The sequence below is a fragment of the Macaca mulatta genome, chromosome 10, assembly GCF_049350105.2.
Source record: "Macaca mulatta isolate MMU2019108-1 chromosome 10, T2T-MMU8v2.0, whole genome shotgun sequence".
In the NCBI taxonomy this organism is placed as follows: Eukaryota; Metazoa; Chordata; class Mammalia; order Primates; family Cercopithecidae; genus Macaca; species Macaca mulatta.
In genome coordinates, this window is record NC_133415.1 from 1,547,486 (window position 1) to 1,569,339 (window position 21,854).

The 21,854-nt window shown below is 48.3% G+C and overlaps 1 protein-coding gene across 1 annotated transcript in view; it reads right to left on the bottom strand.

The window, feature by feature from the left end:
* Window positions 1-8,303: 8,303 nt before the first annotated feature.
* The window catches only part of ZBED4 (zinc finger BED-type containing 4), a 37,842-nt gene continuing 24,291 nt past the window's right edge, over window positions 8,304-21,854 (bottom strand). Inside the window, 1 exon segment of the mRNA NM_001261128.1 lies at window positions 8,304-15,043. Within this exon segment, the coding sequence (NP_001248057.1) occupies window positions 11,199-14,714 (3,516 nt within the window). The 5' untranslated portion in view covers window positions 14,715-15,043 and the 3' untranslated portion in view covers window positions 8,304-11,198.

A 21,854-nucleotide genomic window follows, 5' to 3' on the forward strand; every position in this document is an offset into this window, starting at 1 on the left:
GGGAAGGAGGGCTCCTTGGAGAAAGGAAGATTCTGCAATTCCAGGGCGAGGGCAGAGAAGACGGAGGATGAGCGTGGGGGATCTTTTCCCCCAGAAAAGAAGGAAATGTTATGAATGATGACGACCTATCGAAATGACACGGAAGGCAGACGGAGGCCTCCCCCGCCCAAATCTGGAGGACCGGGCAAAACGACAGAACTGTTCATTCATAAGTAATACAGGAAGCCCTGAGTCCACACCGATAGGAATCAGTAAATACGAAGTCTCTGGAGGGATAATGTGTACACTGCCTCAGAGCCTCCACACACAGTTTTTAGTGGAAAATAACTTCCCAGTGAGAAGCCTGGCAGACGCGGCCTTCACCAAGGGAACACGGTGGTTACAGCAGACGGCAACCCTGGCATAACACAGAGGAGAATGCAGTCCCTTTGGTGACGTTCTGCCAACACGCATGCCCCAGTCTAACTGTGAGGTGACTCCCCTCTTCTCAGCACGAGCGCCAAGCTCACGGAAACCAGGGGGGCGCTGGAAACCAAGGACACATGTCCACTAATGAGACACAAGCTTCGGAACTGAGGCTGTGCTAGAAGCCTGTGGCCAGGGCAGCCCATGCCATAGGCTCTGTGGACCAGGGCCTGGGACGGTCGGGATGTGCCGGCCTGGCCCTCTGCTGGGGGAGGTAGAAGTGCCCACATCCCGCAGCAGCGCCCCCTGGGTCCAGGGCCTGGGTGTTTCTGCCCCTTGGGCGTCTGAGGCTCCCCCACCCCTCCTCCTTCCTCTCCAAACTCCTCTCGCCCTCCTAACTCTGCCCCGGCGTCCGCTGGCATGACGCAGGTGCGGAGGACTCGGGCCGTGGGCATCAGGTTGGCTACTTTCCAATGGCTCCAGGGAAAAAGGTGATTTGTATTGTGCTTTCAACGTTCCTACAAGATAGAGATAAATATAAAATTATTTTTAAAAGCTAGTTTGAATATATATTTTATTAAAACTAGCTGCAGATGGGCATTTCCATTAAAATAGCCTGAACACAATGGCTCTTTTAAAATGAAAAGATGGCGATCAGGGGTCCTGGCGGCAGCGCTCACCCTCCTGGTGCTGCACCGTTCTGAACTCCTTGCTGTCTGGTCGGTTTCCGATGCTTTTGAGCTGCCTCCTCCTGGGGACAGGTCCTAATGACTTGCTCCCGCGAGTGCCACTTTGTGGAGCTTGGTATTAAAACTGCACAGTGCATTACTGAAGCATCCATATGCTCATAAAACTGCCCCAAACTGAGCTATAAATTCAGTGCCGTTTCCATCAAAATACTGTCAGGGTTTCTCATGGATCCTGATTTTAGAAATTTAGAACAGGTGGGACACGGTGGCTCACGCCTGTAATCCCAGCACTTTGGGAGGCCAAGGAGGGAGGATCACCTGAGGTCAACAGTTCAAGACCAGTCTGGCAAACATGGCGAAACCCCGCCTCTACTAAAAATACAAAAATTAGACAGGCGTGGTGGCAGGTACCTGTAATCCCAGCTACTGGGGAGGCTGAGGCAGGAGAATTGCTTGAACCCGGGAGGCGGATGTTGCAGTGAGCTGAGATCATGCCATTGTACTCCAGCCTGGTCAACAAAGCGAGACTTCGTCTCAAAATAAATAAATAATAAAAATTAAGAGGACAAAGTACCAGGTAAATGTTGACAGGAAAAGAGGAAAGATATTAAGACTTCACTGATGCTGTGAGACCGAGGGCACTGTGGTGGAGACACAATGGGCTGGACCATGCCAGAGAGGAGCAGGGGACCAGGACAGGCCTGCACGAGGGCTCATGTGGCCTTGGGACCATGGACCTGGCAGAGGCTGGGGGTAGGTGGCCATGTGGCCCCTCCTCCCTCGCCAACCTCCTTAGGAGGATACTGGAGAGGTCCCCCGGGACCCGCTCTAGCCAAACGAGGTCTGCTGGGATGTTTCTGGAAAAATCTTTATTTCCTGAAGAAAAAGAGCCTCTCACGGGGAGAGCTTTAGCCACAGACGTTCCTGAGCATGAGGATGACGCCTGGGTGACAACTGAGGCCCAGGGCCCTGTCATCAGCGCCCCAGAACTCTCATGCAAGAGACAAGTGCATATTTAAGAATTGTTGAGCCACACCAGTGGGTTTCCTCTGGTCTGTTAACAGACTGTGCAGGAAGGTGCAGCAAGTCACTGAAAGGCTGACATGGACATCAGGACCAGCTCACTGGGAAGAGACGGCGGGTGGAGACCCAGCAGGGACACGGGCCCTTCCCTGGGGCACAATGCCGAGCAGAGGAGCTGCTCACAGGAGACCCCAGGAGACCCAGTGTTTGCCCTTCCCAGAACTCAACCAAGACTGCCAAGTGGACTGATGGCAGTTAAATGATGGCCCATTTAACTGCAGCTGATCAAATATTAATCAAGACTCCTTTAGAGTGATTGGTCCTATTCAATTAAAATCCACTACATTTATAAATAGAGGACATTTCTTTAAATGCTTAAAGAAAACCTGGTATTTTAATTAGTAGCCTCAATAAACTAAATGTTAATTGTAAAGCCCTAAGTAACCATAAATGGTTTTCCCTCAAGGATACAAACTCTCCTCACACCACTTTATTTATTTATTTATTTATTTATTTGTTTGTTTATTTTTGAGATGGAGTCTTGCTCTGTTGTCCAGGCTGGAGTGTAGTGGTGTGATCTCAGCTCACTGCAACCTCTGCCTCCCAGGTTCAAGCGATTCTCCCGCCTCAGCCTCCTGAGTAGCTGGGACTACAGGTGCCCGCCACCACGCCCGGCTAATTTTTGTATTTTTAGTAGAACTGGGGTTTCGCTGTGGGCCAGGCTAGTCTCAAACTCCTGACTTCAGATGATCCGCCCACCTTGGCCTCCCAAAGTGCTGGGATTACAGGCGTGAGCCACCACACCTGGCCCACTTTTAAAATGAAGCAGAATAAAACTCCCAGTCACAAATTCAACCAAAATTACAAAATCCCTACAAAGGACCCTAACGAGAAACGAGGACCAGAATGAAGCGAATGGATGTCAGAGCAGGAGGATGGGAAGACTCACCCCTGCAAATGCCTCTGCCTCTTAAAAGCTCCAATGAGAATTTTTATGGTGATAAAATACTGAATACAGCCACAGAGCCCTATACAATAATGAAGTGGTTTTACTAACATAGAAAGATGGGCTGTAAAACAATGTATACAGCACGGTGTCACCTGGGGCTCAGTCTCCCCTCTCCCTCCATCAGCCTGTCTTGTCTGTGTCTGCCCCCAGCAGCAATGCTCCTGCCCCTCCTCCTCCTCCTGCGTTTCACTCCCACACGTGACTCCCTCCAACTCTCTCCTCCCTGCCTCAAGGGTGTCTCCCTCTCTCAGCTGTCCCCCAGGGCAGTGCCTTTGGGGCGGGTGGACATGAGAGGCCTCTGGCCTCCACACTCTGCCCACTGCTACCCTTGCTCAAGACTGCTCCACCAGGGAGGAGACGGCCGTCTGGCAGGATGGTCACTGGGGCCAGAGGGAGTGGTCAGTCAGGACACATTCTGGAACAACACTCGCTTTATTTGCTGCCGAGGCAAGTGTTCAGATTTCTCACTGTGACTGTCTATTTCTCCTCTTAGTTCTTTCTGTTCCAGCAGCATTTTGGAGCTGTGTTCTTTGGTGCTTTTATGTATAGCATTGTTGTGTCATCCCGTTAACCTCACCATTTGGTCGCTGAGCTGTCCCTCCATCTCTAATGAATCCTTCTGCCTGAGGCTGTGCTGTCTGATGTGAACAGCTGTAGCACACATGTGGATGGTGCCCTGGCTTGTGGCCTCTCCATTCACTCCGCATCCTTGGACTTGATGTGTGAATCCTGTGAATGAACACAGCTGGGTTTTGTCACTGTATCCCATCTCACACACTTAATCAGAGTTCGCAATCCACTTACCTTTAACATGCTTGCTGACACATTTGGTTTAAGGCTACCATTTGCCTCTCAGTTGCCTATGTGTCCCATCTGGTTATTTTTCCTTTCTTATCTTCTTTGGGATTAGTGAAAGTAGTTATTAATCCAATTTCCTCAACATGTTTATTGCTTTTAGTGGTTACCCTAAAGATCATGTCTGATGTCAGAATCTACTTTATTTTTTTGAGATGAAGTCTTGCTCTGTCACCCAGGCTGGAATGCAGTGGTGCCATCTCAGCTCACTGCAACCTCTGCCTCCAGGGTTCAAGCAATTCTCATGCCTCAACCTCCCGAGTAGCTGGGATTACAGGCATCACCAGGCCCAGTTAACTTTTTTTTTTTTTTTTTTTTTAGTAAAGACGGGGTTTCATCATGTTGACCAGGGTGGTCTCAAATTCCTGGCCTCAGGTGATCCACCTGCCTTGGCCTCCCAAGGTGCTGGGATTACAGGCACGAGCCACTGTGCCCGGCCCAGAATCTACTTTAAATCCATACTTTCACCCCTTGCAGGATGGTGCAAGCCCTTATTTCCCTCCCACCTTTTGCACTTACTGTCCATGTATCTTAAGTCTACCTGTATTTTAAACTCTAAGAGAGTTTTAGGCAGAGTCTATTATTTAACTTTCCCATTTCCGCTCCTTTCAGGAGCATTCCTCATTCCTTCCCACATCAAGTGTCCACCTGGAGAATTCCCTCCAGGATATGTTTTAGGGCTGGTTGGCTGGTGACAAATTTCTGCAATTTTCTGTTTTGTCCAAAAAATTAAGATCACCCTCACTTTTGAGGAATCTTCTCACAGAATATATAAATCTAGATTGGTAATTATTTCCTCTCAGCATTTAAAAAAAGCCACTCCAGCCGGGCGCGGTGGCTCAACCCTGTAATCTCAGCACTTTGGGAGGCCGAGGCGGGCGGATCACGAGGTCAGGAGATCGAGACCATCCTGGCTAATACGGTGAAACCCCGTCTCTACTAAAAAAAAAATACAAAAAACTAGCCGGGCGAGGTGGCGGGCGCCTGTAGTCCCAGCTACTCGGGACGCTGAGGCAGGAGAATGGCGTGAACTCAGGAGGCGGAGCTTGCAGTGAGCCGAGATCTGGCCACTGCACTCTGGCCTGGGCGGCAGAGCGAGACTCCGTCTCAAAAAAAAAAAAAAAAAAAAAGCCACTCCACCATTCCAGCTATTTGTTTTATAGAGTCAGCTGCCAGCTTTATTGCTCCTCTGAAGGTAAAAGTGTCTCTTCTCCCTCCCTCTGCTTAAGATTCTCTTTCTCCCCAGGTTTCAGTACTTTGCCATGATGTGCCTAGGTGCAGGTTATTACTTTCAATGTATCCACATTGGGGTTCAAAGATATTGACATCTATGGCTGATATCCCAACAGTTCTGGAAAGTCCTCAGCTGTGATCTCATCCAAATGGCGCTCCACCCTTTCTCTCTCCTCTTGTGGGACTCCCATCAGCTGTGTGCTAGTCCTTTCCCTTGCACTGTCTCTCTCAGGCACTTTTCATCTCTCTGTAATCTGCATGTTTTCTACCAGCTTGTCTTCCAATTCAGTAATCCCTTCATCTATATGTCTAATTTGGTATTAACTACATCTAGGGAACTCTTCATTCATTGTTGTGTTTTTCAGCATTAGCATGTTTATAGATTCTCTCTGGTGCCATTCTCCACCTTCTCATCCATATTCCTGAATGGATAAATCATAAAGCCCATGTCTGAAAACCCAGTATTTGGATCACGTGTGAGACTATTTTCTTATGATTCTCTTACTTTTCAGTCACTTGGTCTATTTTTTCAGTGCGTCTCAATTTTTTATGAGAGTCAAACTGTTTATCTGTAAAGTTATAGGAGCTCTGATCTTTTCACTGAAAGAAAATTTAGTTTTCCTCTGGCAGAAAGGTGAAGCAGATCGACTGGATGCAATCAAGGCTGAGATGGCTCAAGCCATGTCCAGACTTGGTGAGGGCTGGTCCCTCTCCAGTTTGCCCTTCAGGAGTCTCACCTGGAAACCTGAGTTTTCTCAATGGCAGGCACTGAAGTCCCAAGTTTTGTCTCCTTTGCCCAAAGATGTCTCAGCTTTCCAGGCTTTTGCTGCTGTATTTGGGTTTCCAAGCCTCTTGCCTTGAGCACAAGCAACAACCAGGAATAGGCACCTGCTGCAGGGGAAGATGGACACAGGAAATTGGACCACTTCTCTGAGGCTCCTGGCATCCCGGCCAACACGACAGCTTGTGTGTTGCTGCTCGTCTCCCAGCCCAGTGACACCGCACCAGCTCTGGTTGCCACCTTCTGTCAGGCCTTAGAGCAGGACACCAGCAAATGGCTCAACAGGAAAAAATGTTGTGAATGCAGGACTCACCTTTATGCAAGTCTCATCTCGCTAGAATTTTGTTTCCTCAAATCCTGGCTGTCTTAATTGCTCTCTGATGTCTTCAAAAAGCTCTTTTTAAAAACATATTTTATATGGCCTTGATGGTTCTTGGGAAAGGTTTGGTCTGATACCAGTTGCTGCCTCATAGTCAGAAGTGGAAGGGAAGGGAATTTTAGCTTTAAATGAAGTTCAATGTTTTATTATTGCAGGAATGGTCTTCAAAAAGTTCATGGAAAATGCATACTATGACAAAACTATGCATGGATTTCAAAATTATTTGGCACCAAAATAAACTCATACCAACATGTTATAACATGCCTGAATAGATCTGGTTTGAGGCAGTAAGAATAAGACATCAGTTTGAAAAGGGCTCCTATCAGAACAACAAGAATTCTGCAAAAACTGAAGCATCAAATCTATAGTGAACCTTGGGTGGAAGAATGGTGAAAATCACTGATGCTTTACAAAAAGTGTATGAGGACAGTGCCCTAAAGAAATCAGCAGGGTATATACATAGATACCTCATTTTAAGAAGTGACAAGATAACGCTGAAGATGACGACCACAGTGGCGACCATCCACATCAATTTGCAAGGAAAAAATCCATCTTGTTCATGCTCTGATTAAATAGGACTGATAATGAACAGAACAAACAATAGCCAAGACCATAGACATCTCAACTGGTTCAAAATTGAAGTCGAGCAAGCTTTCCATTACATGGGCACCAAAACCGTTGTGCCCAGATCAGCTGCAGACAAGAGCAGAACTTTCAATGGAAATTTTAGACGAGCAGCATCAAGACCCTGAAGCATTTCCTTGAATTATAACAGGAGATGGAACAGGGCTTTACCAGTACCATCCTGAAGACAAACCACAATCAAAGCAATGGCTACCAAGAGGTAGAAATGGCCCAGTCAAGGCAAATGTGGACAAGTCAAAGTAAGGTCATGGCAACAGTTTCTTAGGATGCTCAATGCATTTTGCTTGTTGACTTTCTGGAGGGCCAAAGAACAGTAACATCTTTTTTTTTCTTTTTTTTTTTTGAGATGGAGTCTCGCTCTGTTACCCAGGCTGGAGTGCAGTGGCGCAATCTCAGCTCACTGCAAGCTCTGCCTCCCAGGTTCACGTCATTCTCCTGCCTCAGCCTCCCGAGTAGCTGGGACTACAGGCGCTCGCCACCACGCCTGGCTAATTTTTTGTATTTTTAGTGGAGATGGGGTTTCACCATGTTAGCCAGGATGTCTTGATCTCCTGACCTCATGATCCGCCCACCTCGGCCTCCCAAAGTGCTGGGATTACGGGCATGAGCCACCACGCTCGGCCACAGTAACATCTTATTATGAGAGTGTTTTGAGAAAGTTAGCCAAAGCTTTAGCAAAAAAACACCCAGGAAAGCGTCACCAGAGTCTTTCTCCACGATGACAATGCTCCTGGCTTATTCTTCTCATCAAATAAGGGCAATTCTTCAAGAGTTTTGTTGGGAAATCATGAGGCATCCACCTTACAGTCCCGATTTCGCTCCTTCTGACTCTGTTTCCTCGTTTTAAAAAATCTTTAAAGGCACTCATTTTTTCTTCAGTTAATAATGTTAAACAGGCTGCATTGACATGTTTAAATTCCTAGTGCCCTCAGTTCTTCAGGGATGGACTAAATGGCTGGTGTCACAACTTACAAAAGTATCTTGACCTTGATGGAGCTTACATTGAGAAATAAAAATGTTGCTTTGTTGTTGTTGTTGTCGTTGTTGGTGGTTTTAAGAGACAGGATCTTGCTCTGTTGCCCAGGCTGGAGTGCAGTGGTGTGATCACAGCTCATTGCAACCTCGAACTCCTGGGCTCAAGTGATCCTCCTGCCTCTGCCTCCCAAGTAGCTGGGACTACAGGCATGCACTACTATACCTGGCTAATTTCTTGAACTCCTGGTCTCAAGCAGTCCTCCCACTTCAGCCTCCCAAAGTACTGGGATTACAAACATAAGCCACTGTGCCCAACCAAGAAATAAAGTTTTTATTTTTTATGTTTTACTTCAATATTTCCACAAATCTTTTGAAGTCCCTTCATATAATGACTGGTAATTTCATTCACTGAAGAGACAGTTCTGAGGCTCATATGAAGAGCTTTTTATTATCTGAGACAGACCTGAGAAATTAAGAACCTGCCTAAAACATCATTTCCAGGCAGGGAAACAAACAGCTCGCAGCTGGGGTTTTGAATGGAGAGGCAAAGTGGGAATGGCTAAGAATTAACATATTTTCTAGTTGCACCCACAGTCCCCTCATTCAAGTACAGTGAGAGTCGTGTGACTGTCAGCACTGGGCCTCTTGTCCATCTTCCTGCAGGACTGTCAGCAACTGGAGGGCACAGACGGTTTGACCATTGAGTGCCTAGTTTCAACAAACGTCCACCAACCAAATAAAGGGAATGTACAAGATAAAACGACTCTCCCAGTGTCACTCAAGAAGGGCCATATTTTCTGTTGAGTAAAGCAAGCCCTCATTTTTTCCTGCAATCCCCTTTTATACACTCACTGTTACTCAGAACACTTCAACTAAAAACACAGCAGCATGAAGATGAAAGCTTAAAACAAAACAAAACATAAAGGCAGGCTAGCTCAAGGACCAGCAAACTTGCTGTTCTGGAAAGGGCCAAACAGTGAGTGTTTTCAGCCCTGTTTGGCCCTTTCAGTGGGCCTGTGGCCTCTATCACAACTACTCAATTATCCTGTCGCAGCCTGAAAGTAGCCAAGACAACATGTTAAAAAACAGCTGTGACTGTATTCCAAGAAAGTTTCACTTAGAAAATCGGGCAGAGTGCCGGACTGGGTCCGTGGCTGCAGCTTGCCAATCCTGGATTAGACTATATGCTCTATGAGACCAGAGACTGTGTCCACGGAAATCTCTGTTGCATCCCAGGAACTAGCCCAACCCCTGGAGAAGGGAGAACACTTTGTCCCACTCCAGTGAACGAGTGGGTACAATTCTGCTACAGTTAGTTGTGCTGGCTTATTTTGGAGAGAAAATCCATGAAGCTCAATATCCCAAAATTCTAAGGATATTACCATTCCAAATACAATCTTAAGAAACACAGGACTGCAAGCTGGCCGTGGGCACAACTGAGCAAGAACTGTGGCTCCCTCCTATCCTGTCTTTGCACAACCCTTTCTACACCAGGATGACACTGTCCAGAGCTGCTGGCTACGGAGAGATGGGTGGGCCATGGACCCCACCTCCTCTGCAGCCTCATGGGCACTGTCCCTGAACAGCACTCCTGGGCATTCTGGAAGCAGGCTGTTCTCATAGGAACGAGTGCACAGCTACCAGGTGAGAGGGCACCAGGAAGGGCATGCACAGAGGCTGCGGCCAAGGCAACCCCTCGGAGTGCCCACTGGCTCCTGCATTCTGGCACCACTTGAACAGGAGACCTGGAAAGTCATCACCATGACCGTGATCAGAACTGCTGTTGTAAGAATTACATCTCCACTTCCCCGGAGCCCTGTCTGGGGTTAAGGTGAAATTTCAAATGCTGCCCAAGTATGGGCTCTAGATGATGGACCACAAAGAATATGCCTATTTTCTTATCCTAAAAATAAAAAGCCAGTGTCTGCCAGCACTAGAAAATTGCAAATAAAAAGTTTAATTTCAGAAACTGAGTTCACCATTTATAAATACACTAAAACATAGTCAATGCAAATTTAGATTAAGCGTAGGTACAGTATTTCAACAAAACAACTTTTCTAAAAGGTCGTAGGCAAATGAGTGATCTGTCTCACCCAGAATATTTAATTGGTTTAAAATGAGAAAATGAATCTTTTTTTCTCTGAAGACATAATTGTTAAAAGAATCTGACAACTGATACTTCATTCTGATGTCCTTGGGATTCTAAAATATCCCAGTGATGGCTGCATCTTCCCTATCGTAAAAAAAAAAAATCTAAACACCTAAGGCTATTCTTACAACTGTAATATAACAAGCTTCTTCCCTGTTAATAAGCCATCGCTTCTAAAAAAACTTTACACAAATGTGATCAAACAAGGGGCTCAGTGCACACATTTCGAAAGACAGCTTCAGAGTGTGGAGATGCTAAACGGAGGCGTGGGGGTTTCAGCAGGGACCACCTGCCGTCAGCGTGTCATCGAACGCACTGGCGAAGTGATGAGCACAGTTACAAACGGATCACATTTCAGAGGAGCTGATGATAAACAGTTGGGGTATCTCTGAGTTAACTGACCATGTAAAGCCTGAATGCAGAAACCTGAAATGGGAAAGTTCTCAAAATAAGCTCCATGAAACATCTAAGTTTCGTTTCCAAATGCCACGTCTCTGTCGTAGTAAACAGTTACCTTCCAGAATATTATCTGTACTCCGCGGGACACTTTAGAACCTGCAGTTAAAAACTGCTCAGTCAGGATGGCTTGCCCTCCACCTCCTATTTACAGATTTCATTTGATAGCCACAAAAGCTATTCTGTTGCAATTAAAGCAATACTTAACTAAAATACAGTACCTGATTCGTGGTTTGTACATAATTGAGTAAAAAGCCTACAGAATAAAATTGTTTACATCTTCTTTGTCATTCTAGTAAAACAAATTACTAGCCCAAAATTTTAAAAAACTTTACAGTTATGAATTAAAATCTAGTCACCATATTTCATAGTTGACAGGACAAGCTATTTCTAGTGGATGTCTTAATAGAACACCCCGCAAAACCTGGCCTGAAGGAAAAGGGGTAAGGCACGTGGAGACACTGGTGAGCTGGAGGGCGGCCCTGAGAGTGCCTGGTCTGATGTCGTGCACGGCCCTGGGCGGAGCGGGTCACAGACCCGGTACAGGCTGCTAACGCTGGGGCAGCCACGCCTCTGGCCTGGTGGTGCCGTTGTGAGTTTCAATACTGAAAGTATATTAAGGGAAGATTCACTTTCAAAAAGATAAGTTTTTCAAAATGTTCCATCATGAGCCTGGATTGGCCAAGGCTGCCGTTCTCAGTGGGCGTGTTGAACAGCTTTTCTGAAGGGACGATGCTTGGGGGGCAGCCCAAAAATCTGACGGCCAGCGCAGACAGCCCAGGCCAGGACGCCTTCTTCAGGTTCCAGTAGGTGAGCGGGTCACAGCTGTGTTCAAGCACTTCCTCCTCCAGATACGCGAGCACCATGTCTTCAGGCAGCTTTTCTCTTGGGTCTTTCTTCTTCACCTTGGCCACAAGCGACCACAGGCTCTCCTCTGCGGCAGAGTCTTTCGACGGGGAGCCAGCATCACACCTGTGGGAGGCAGCCGCGTCCTCTGAGGTAGAATTCATGAGTTCGAGTTCCCTGATTAAATCCTGCTTGTACTGCTCCGTCTCCTCCTCCGTAAACAGGGAGGCCTTGTAGCGAGGGTCCAGCAGCGTGGCGAAGACGTACCGCGGGTCGTGGAGGGTGGCAGACAGGCGGCTCACCATGGCCTCTTTCAGAGAGCGCAGCATGGTGTCAATGCCCATCGTCTCCTCGAAGAGCATCTCCACCTTCCTGTTGAGGATGTGCACCATGGGGATGACCTGGCTGAGGGTGGACATCTGCGTGCTCATCTCCCGGCTCGCGGCCTCGAAGGGCTTCAGCGCACAGCACACAGACTGCATGACCTCCCACTGGTCACAGCTGATCAGCTCTCGGAAGTTACACTCGACGGACATCTCGTTAATGGCCCTTTTCTGCTCGATGAGCCGCTCGAGCATGTGGAAGGACGTGCTCCACTTGGACGGGACGTCCTGGATGAGGTGGTGCTGGGGCAGTGCATACTCCCTCTGCAGCTCGGCCAGTTTCTCCTTCGCCTTGGGCGACCGGTGCACCCGCTCGCAGATCTTCCGGGCGAGGCTCAGCAGGTTCTGCACCATCCGCTGGCTCTTAATGGCCTCGCTGACGATCAGGTTCACCGTGTGGCTGAAGCACTGCACGCTCGAGTGCTCCCCCTCGCTCAGCGTCTTCCCGATGCTGGGGTTGTCGGTGACGGTGATGCCCACCTGAAGGCCAGTGGAGGTCACCCACGCTTCCCACCAGCACTCCAGCTGCTTCTGAATGCTGTTGCCACTGTAGTCACAGTCCACCTGCGACACGTCCAAGAGCGCCGAGCAGTGGTGGTCGTCGCAGCGCGGCCGGGCCGATGACTCGAAGGAAACCCAGTGGGCCGTGAGGGTCAGGTACTCACGGGTCTGGTTACTCATCCATATTCCAGACGTGAAGTGGATCACACCACTCTCAGCTTCCTTCAGGTGGGACATAATTATCTGCTTCACATTATCATACATACCTGGGATAGCTGTCCTGGAGAAGTAGGAAGGGGCAGGGAGGGAGTACTGAGGTTTCAAGTATTCAAGCAGCCTGTTAAAGCCAACATTGTCTACAAAAGAATATGGCTGGAGGTCAAGTGCAATCATTTCAGCTATGAGACTTGTGATTTTTTTGGCAACTGGGTGAGAATCATAAAACTTCTCATTGGTGTCATCGAAGGAGGAAGCGCCTGATAATTCTGTGCCCCGCGGCACCCGGATGTCCGGAGAGGAAGGCCGCGCCGTCTCTGAGACCTCGGTTTTCAGCACGTTGCTATGGAACCGCTGTAAATGTCTCAGAAGACAGCTGGTGCCCAAGTTAGTCGGCTTCTTCCCCCGGCTGATGGTCCGGCCACAGTGCAAGCACACGACTTTTGTGGAGTCTGCGGAGCAAATAGAAAAATGATTCCACAGTTTTGAGGTCTTTTTACTATTAACAGGAAACATAACTTGATTGTTTTTTGTGACCACTGTTGGCAAGTCAGTCAGTTTGGAAGAGGAACTTTCTGCAGAGGCCAAAGTGGCATATGGAGAGTTTGCCAGACTGGCACCCAGAAAGCCCTTCTGGCTCCCGACAACTTCTGGGTGGCGTCGGTAGAGATGTCTCATCAGGCAACTGGTGCCCACGTCACCCTTCTTCCCCCGGCTGATGGCGCAGCCGCAGTACCGACACTCGGCCTTGAGGCTGTCCGTGGGCGCCAGGGAGAAGTGATGCCAGACCTCCGACTTCAGTCTCTTCATGACCTTTTTATTCTGCTGGAAGACGGCGCCAGATTCAAACAATCTAGGACTCAGCCCGTCAGCCTGCTGCTTCTCGGGAGAGGACGCCGAGGCCTCCCCCACGTCATCGGAAGACGAGAGGGCCGCCGCGTCTTCCATCAGCCCATCTCCAGGGTTCAAGTGAGACTGCAGGTCCTCAGTCAGCCTGTCAGGGGAGGAGGAGGCCGAAGGGGACTCTCTGACCAGCTTTACCGGAGACGAGGACACAGAGCTGAGCTCCCCCTCTGGCGGCAGCAAGGAAGGCAGCAGGGTGGGAGGTGTGGAGTACAGAGGCGGGATGCCCGTGCCCCCGTTCTCCTGCAGCACGATGGCGCGGTGTGCTCTCCACATGTGCCTGATGAGGCAGCTTGTGCCCAGGTCCTTCCCGTTCTTCCCCCGGCTGAACTCGTTCATGCAGTGAATGCAGACAGCTTTGGAGTTGTCCAGTGGTGACAGGTAGAAGTGCTTCCAGACAGCGGACCTTCTCCTAGACCCGGAGGTGCTCTTTGGAAGTGGAAGGCTCTTCTCCGCTAAGTTCTCTGCAGTTTCATCGTAATGGAGAGCAGGGAGGTGGGGAGACGCCCCTACCAGGGCTTCTTCTCTGCCGCACTTCTCTGAAACGGACATGTCAGAGGAGATTTCTTCAGAAGAAACTACAGACACAGACTCCTCTGTTATTCGATCGGGGGACGGGATCTTAGATGTCACTTTCTGGACAAGTTTGATGGGTGAGAGGATGGTGCTGAGGTCGCCCGTGTCCGCAGGCTGCGGTGGAAGCAGGAGGGAGGGAGAGGGGAACGAGGACACGGCAGACACGCTGCCGTTTTCCTGAATGAGCACGGTCGGGTGTGCGCGCCTCACGTGCCTCATGAGACAACTGGTACTCAAGTCTTTCTCGTTTTTGCCTCTGCTGAACTCTTTCACGCAGTACATGCATATTGCTTTAGTGCTGTCTCGGGGAGAGATAAAAAAATGCTTCCAGGCTGGAGACTTCTTCCTGGAGCTCATGTTCCGGCTGGAAAGGAGGCTCTGGGTCACGGCCTCCATGGCCACGTCGTAGAGGGTGCTGCTGTACTGGGAGAACAGCGCGCCATAGTCGTCCTCACTCTCTGCAGACAAGTACTTCCCTGGGGGCTTGCAGCTGCAGCCCGTCCCGCCGAGGCCCGCTCGCTCCCCACCGCTGTCCGTCTGCTTCATGTCCTGCTGCTCACTTTTAAAGTCCATTCTTTCCAAACTATCAGGAGGAATTCCATCATCATCTTCCTCTTCTATTTTAAACTTTATTTTGTCAGAAACGAAATCACCGTCCTCTTTGGGACAAGTTTTCAACTTATTCTCCATGACTGACCATAACTACTCTGGCTGTGTCTTAGGTTCGTAAAAAACTGATCCAAATGCTCATTTGTGCCCCCGAATGTAGATTATCTTCACTTTTTCATCATAATTCCATCTTTCAGGATGTTCCTATAAATATGGCTAATCATAAATAGTACTGAAAAAAAGAATCTGTGACTCATGGTCTTTGAGCATAGATCACTGCTTTCCAGGAGTCCTGCTACTAAATCCTCATGGTGTAGACGACGATGTGTGCAGCAGAGACGGGCTTCTGGTCCTGAGGACAGGATCTGCCTGGTCATCTTGAGAGCATACACGTGACCCTTGTGCATTACCTGTAAGAGATGAAATCAAATTAAGCACGAAACTAAATCACACATTTTAATCTCTATCATCATGGCTACATCAGCCTAAATATGTGTAGAAAAAAACTGTACAATGGAAAACTGGAATAGAAAAACTTGTTCCTTGACTTCCTGCAATCCATTTACGCAGTGAAAATACTCCCAAATTGTAAAATAAGCAAAAAATAGAAACATGAAAAATACGCGGCCGGGCGCGGTGGCTCAAGCCTGTAATCCCAGCACTTTGGGAGGCCGAGGCGGGTGGATCACGAGGTCAGGAGATCGAGACTATCCTAGATAACATGGTGAAACCCCGTCTCTACTAAAAATACAAAACCTAGCCGGGCGTGGTGGCGGGCGCCTGTAGTCTCAGCTACTTGGGAGGCTGAGGCGGGAGAATGGCGTGAACCCGGGAGGCGGAGCTTGCAGTGAGCCGAGATCCGGCCACTGCACTCCAGCCTGGGAGACACAGCGAGACTCCGTCTCAAAAAAATTAAAAAAAAAAAAAATGCAAGTGGCCTATTAATAAAGGATTGGGGAACATGAACTAAAACCTAGAATGGTATAAAAAGGTTGCTTCATCTAGAATTTATACCCTCATCCTTCAAACAGTTCACGAGAGGTACTCACAGCTGTTACAATCAGCAAAGCTGAATTCCTTGAAAGCAATTCATCCTACCTTGCTAGAAGACCTGATACATGAAATACGAATTAGAAAAACTCCAGCTAACGTATGAAATCATCAACCCGGACGAAAAGCTGAATATAAAATGGACTATGGTGGTTCCTGCATCTAAGAATGGAAAGATGTCCTGTGGGTATAAACCGCTTCCAGCCTGTCCTTCTGTCACCCATTCAATGCCCCGTCCCCAAGTGACGCTGCGTCGTGCTGGAAACCGCGGCTGAGAGGAGACAGTCACGGGACCCGACAGCCAAGAACCACAAGATTCCAGCTATGGTAAATGCTGGAAGTGAAGGAACATGGTGTTACAAAGACAGGAGAGAACAGGGGCAGGAGCTGTAAGGGTGTAACTGAGCTGAAGCTCAGAGGACGATGGAGTCACCTGGGGTAGGAGAACCCAGTTTAATAAGGAACTAAAACCAAGTAGCAACAAAAACATGTTTTCAGTAATATGGCAGCATAAATATCCTATAATAAAGCCAGACTCTAGAAAACCTCCAACAAACTTTTTTTGAAGAGACGGAGTCTCACTGTCACCCAGGTTGGACTTCCTGGGCATGAGCCCTCCTCCCGACTCAGCCTCCCAAAGTGCTGGAGTTACAGGCGTGAGCCAATGCGCCCACCACAAACTTACTTTATAAGGTATTACTGGGCATGCCAGAAAGTGGGAGAATTCTTCAAGGGAGTGGCAAATGGGCAGGAGAGGTGCGCCATCCCCAGCCTGGCCAGCATGAGTCACCCCCACAGGGAGGAGCTGAACCTGACATTCCTCCACCATGCAGGAACCAAGAACTGAAGTCACCACATCATGTATTTTCTAAACCAGGGCATTTCTGAGAGTGAAAGGGAGCTATTAATAATACTGCTGGGGGCCGGGCGCGGTGGCTCATGCCTGTAATCCCAGCACTTTGGGAGGCCGAGGTGGGTGGATCATGAGGTCAGGAGATTGAGACCATCCTGGCTAACACGGTGAAACCCCGTCTCTACTAAAAATGCAAAAAGTTAGCCAGGTGTGGCGGTGGGCACCTGTAGTCCCAGCTGCTCAGGAGGCTGAGGCAGGAGAATGGCGTGAACCCGGGAGGCGGAGCTTGCAGTGAATGGAGATCGCACCACTGCACTCCAGCCTGGGTGACTGAGCGAGACTCCGTCTCAAAAAATAATAATAATAATAATACTGCTGGGGAAACAGGCTTAAGCCAAACCTATCTGTGGCAAAGCAAGATGTATGGTTGCCCTAAAAAGTGTTCCAAGGTTAATAAAAACTGCTAGCTTCCACCAGAAATAAATGCAGGTTCTTTCTGAAAAGCATTCCCAATAATAAGTTCTACAAAGTATAGCCAGATAGAAAAGAAAAATAAAAGATTAACACAGGCCAGGCATGGTGGCTCATGCCTGTAACCCTAGTACTTGGGAGGCTGAGGTGGGAAGATCGCTTGAAATCACGAGTTTGAGATCCGCCTGGGCAAAAACACAAGACCCTCTTCTCTACAAAAAAAAAAAAAAAAAAAAGCCGAGTATGGTGAGCCTGTAGTCCCAAGCTACTCCAGAACTCAGGAGGCTGAGGTCGGAGGATCACTTGAGGGCAGGAGTTTGAAGACTAGCCTGAGTAATAGTGAAACTCTGTCTTTACAAACAAAACAAAATTAGCCAGGTGCAGTGGTGTGTGCCTGTATCTCAGCTACTTCGAAAACTGAGGAGGCATGATGATTTCAACCCCAAAATTTGACACTATGGTGAGCTATGATTGTGCCACTGCACTCCAGCCTGGCCAACAGTGAGATCCTGTCTCAAAAAAAAACAGCAACTGTCTTTTTTTTTGAGACAGAGTCTCGCTGTGTCCCCCAGGCTGGAGTGCAGTGGCGCGATCTCGGCTCACTGCAAGCTCCACCTCCCAGGTTCACGCCATTCTCCTGCCTCAGCCTCCCGAGTAGCTGGGACTACAGGCGCCGCCACCTCGCCCGGCTAATTTTTTGTATTTTTAGTAGAGACGGGGTTTCACCGTGTTAGCCAGGATGGTCTCGATCTCCTGACCTCATGATCTGCCCACCTCGGCCTCCCAAAGTGCTGAGATTACAGGCGTGAGCCACTGCGCCCAGCCAACAGCAACTGTATTTCTATAGATTAATTAGAAAATGACAAAAAAAAATTTGTTTGAGATGGATCACTCTGTCGCCCAGGCTGCAGTGTGCAGCAGCACAATCTCAGCTCACCGCGATCTCCGCTTCCTGGGTTCGAGTGATTCTCCTGCCTCAGCCTCCCACGTATGTGTGTGCCATGACACCCGGCTAATTCCTTTTGTATTTTTAGTAGAGACGGGGTTTCCCCATGTTGGCCAGGCTAGTCTTGAACTCCTGACCTCAAGTGATCCACCCACTTCAGCCTCCCAAAGTGTTGGGTTTACAGGCGTGAGCCACTGTGCCTGGCCAGAAAATGAAACATTTTTAAATTCCACATATAATGTCCAAAAGCATGAAAGCATGAAATAAGAGGTGAATTTTTAAAAATATGTACAAGACCTGTATACTGAAAGCTGCAAAACACTGCCGAGAGAAATTAAAGGCTTAAATAGATGGGAAAATATACCAAGTTCATGGATTAGAAAACTCAATGTTGATATCAGTATTTTCCCAAATTGACCTATAAATTCAGTATGCTCCCAGTCAAAATTCCCAAATGCTTTTTGCAGTAGCTGATAAACAGAAGTCTAAAATTGACACGGAAATACGAAGAGTCGGGAATAAATAAAATTATTTTGGAAAGAAAGAACAAAGCTGGACTCACAGTCACTTCCACTTCTAGCCATGATGAATAAAACAAGGAAACCAGGTTTACCTCAGACAACTCATAAGCCAGGCGCCGTGCACGAAGCGACGTTTTCAGACACTGGAGAAGAGAACGCACAGGACGGCGATCACAGAAGTGCGAAAGCTGAAGAGGGAGCCGCCGGCCCGCGGCGGGGCCTCCTGGCTTCCAGGCTGCGGGGCGGGGAGTGGAGCTCGGCAGAGCCCGCGGTCTGGAGCACGTCCCGAGCGCCGGGAGGAGGGAGCCCCGCAGACCTGCGGAGGATCCTCGTGTCTTTGGCTCAATACTGATCTGCATCGGCATTCGAGGAAACCACCTCAGAGAACCAACGGGAAAAAGAACCACCAGGGCTCCCTGGAGGCTGGGAACAGCCGGCGTTTCCACCACCGAGAGTGGACGACAGCAGGCTCAGAAGGGTCCGGACTGAACAGGGGTTCACAACAACGGCCCCTCTTTTTTAGGAGCCACCCGAACACGGCTTAAACGCCAGCCTCAAGAGGAGGAAATGGTCTATGACCAACTTTACTGCAACCTAAAACAAGTCTCAACAGCATTTAAAGGGATATAACAAAATCCTGCATCCAGTAAAGTAAAATCCAAGATGGCTGACAAACAAAACCAACTAGACATGCAATGAAGCGGGAAACACAACCTCTGACCAGAAGAAAAACCAACCAATAGAAACAGGCCCAGACACTGTGCCGCAGAAAAACCAACCGATAGAAACAGGCCCAGACACTGAGCCAGAGAAAAACCAACCAATAGAAACAGGCCAGACACTGACCAGGAGAAAAACCAACCAATAGAAACAGGCCCAGACACTGACCAGGAGAAAAACCAACCAATAGAAACAGGCCCAGACATAAGACATTAAAACAGCTATTGTAAGAGTGGATATAGTGGTATGTGCCTGGGCAATATGGCAAAACACTGTCTCTGCAAAAAAAAAAAAAATACAAAAATTAGGCTGGGTTTGCTGGCTCACGCCTGTAATCCCAGCACTTTGGGAGGCTGAGGCAGACGGATCAACTGAGTTCAGGAGTTTGAGACCAGCCTGGCCAATATGGCGAAACTGGTCTCTACTAAAAATACAAAAATTAGCTGGGCGTGATGGTGGGTGCCTGTAATCCCAGGTACTTGGGAGGCTGAGGCAGGAGAATCACTTGAACTCAGAAGGTGGAGGCTGCAGTGAGCCGAGATCGCTCCACTGCACTCCCGTTTTTTTTTTTTTTTTTTTTTTTTTTTGAGATGGAGTCTCCCTCTGTGGCCAGGCTGGAGTGCAGTGGCACAATCTCCGCTCACTGCAACCTCCACCTCCCGAGTTCAAGTGATTCTCCTGCCTCAGCCTTCCAAGTAGCTGGGAGTACAGGCACCCACCACCATGCTCAGCTAATTTTTTTGTATTATGAGTAGAGATGGGGTTTTACAATGTTGGCCATGATGGTCTCGATCTCTTGACCTCGTGATCTGCCCGCCTCCCAAAGTGCTGGGATTACAGGTGTGAGCCACCATGCCCAGCCCACTCCGGGCTCATTTTTGTTTTGTTTTGTTTTGAGACAGAGTCTCGCTCTGTCGCCCAGGCTGGAGTGCAGTGGCCGGATCTCGGCTCACTGCAAGCTCCGCCTCCCGGGTTCACGCCATTCTCCTGCCTCAGCCTCCCGAGTAGCTGGGACTACAGGCGCCCGCCACCTCGCCTGGCTGATTTTTTGTATTTTTAGTAGAGACGGGGTTTCACCGCGTTAGCCAAGATGGTCTCGATCTCCTGACCTCGTGATCCGCCCATCTCGGCCTCCCAAAGTGCTGGGATTACAGGTGTGAGCCACCGCACCCGGCCCATTTTTGTATTTTTAGTAGAGATAGGGTTTCAGCATGTTTGCCAGGCTGGTCTCAAACTCCTGACCTCAGGTGATCCACCCACCTCGTCTTCTAATTCTCTTACTAGTGTATTTTGAAGAGCACAAGTTTTTACTTTTCATGAAGTCCACTTCACTCATTTTTTTTATGGATTGTGCTGTTGCGCTTGTACCCAAAGAAATCTTTGCCTAATTCAAAGATTATCTTCTGTGTTGTCTTTTAGAAGTTTTACAGTTTTATATTTAGATCTTTGAGGGATTCAAGTTCATTTTTTTGCACACGGATGTCTAACTGTTCCAACACAATTTGTTGAAAGAACAATCCTTTCACCATTAAGTGCCCATGTAACTCTGTTAAGAATTGGTTGCTTGCATATGTATGGATCTATTTCTGGATTCTCTATTCGTTCCTCCAATCTCTTCTTCAGTGATTATACTGACCACATAATCCAGCTGTTCCACCCCTAGTTATTATTACTCCTAGAGACATGAAAACCTATCTCTGTATGAAGAATTTTTTTTTTCTTTTGAGACAGAGGCTCACTCTGTCACCCAGGCTGGACTGCAGTGGTGCGTTGGCTCACTGCAACCTCCGCCTCCCGGGTTCAAATGATTCTCCTGCGTCAGCCTCCCGAGTAGCTGGAATTACAGATGCCTGTCACCACACCCGCTAATTTTTGTATTTTTAGTAGAGACAGTGTTTCACCATGTTGGTCAGGCTGGTCTTGAATTCCTGACCTCAGGTGATCTGCCCATCTCGGCCTCCCAAAGTGCTGGGATTACAGGCATGAGCCAACACGCCCAGCCTCTGTATGAAGACTTACATATAAAATTCACAGCAGCTTTATATGTAATATCTAAAAACTAGAAGACAAATTGTGATATATCCCTACAATGGATCATTACGCAGCAACAACAAAAGAATGAATGGATACATGCAACATGGATGAATCTGGAAACAATCATGCAAAGTGCGGAAAGCGAACGGGCAAATCTGTGATTGGGGGAGGAGGGGCCCCGAGGGGCACAAGACACAGTCAGTGTGTCCATGCTGCATGCAGGATGGGTTTATGGATGAGCAAGCATAACGTTCACAGCAGCTGTTTATGCATAATATATGGATATGGATATATATTTATCAGATTATGCACTGTAAATATGTGTGGTTTATTGTATATCAATTCTATCCAAATAAAGCTGTTTTTTAGGCCAGGAGCGGTGGCTCACACCTGTAATCCCAGCACTTTGGGAGGCCAAGGCGGGGTGGGGATCATATGAGGTCAGGAGTTCAAGACCAGCCTGGCCAACATGGTGAAACCCCGTCTCTACTAAAAATACAAAAATTAGCCAGGCGTGGTGGTACATATCTGTAATACTAGCTACCTGGGAGGCTGAGGCAGGAGAATCATTTGAGCCTGGGAGGTGGAGGTTGCAGTGAGCTGAGATCGAGCCACTGCACTCCAGC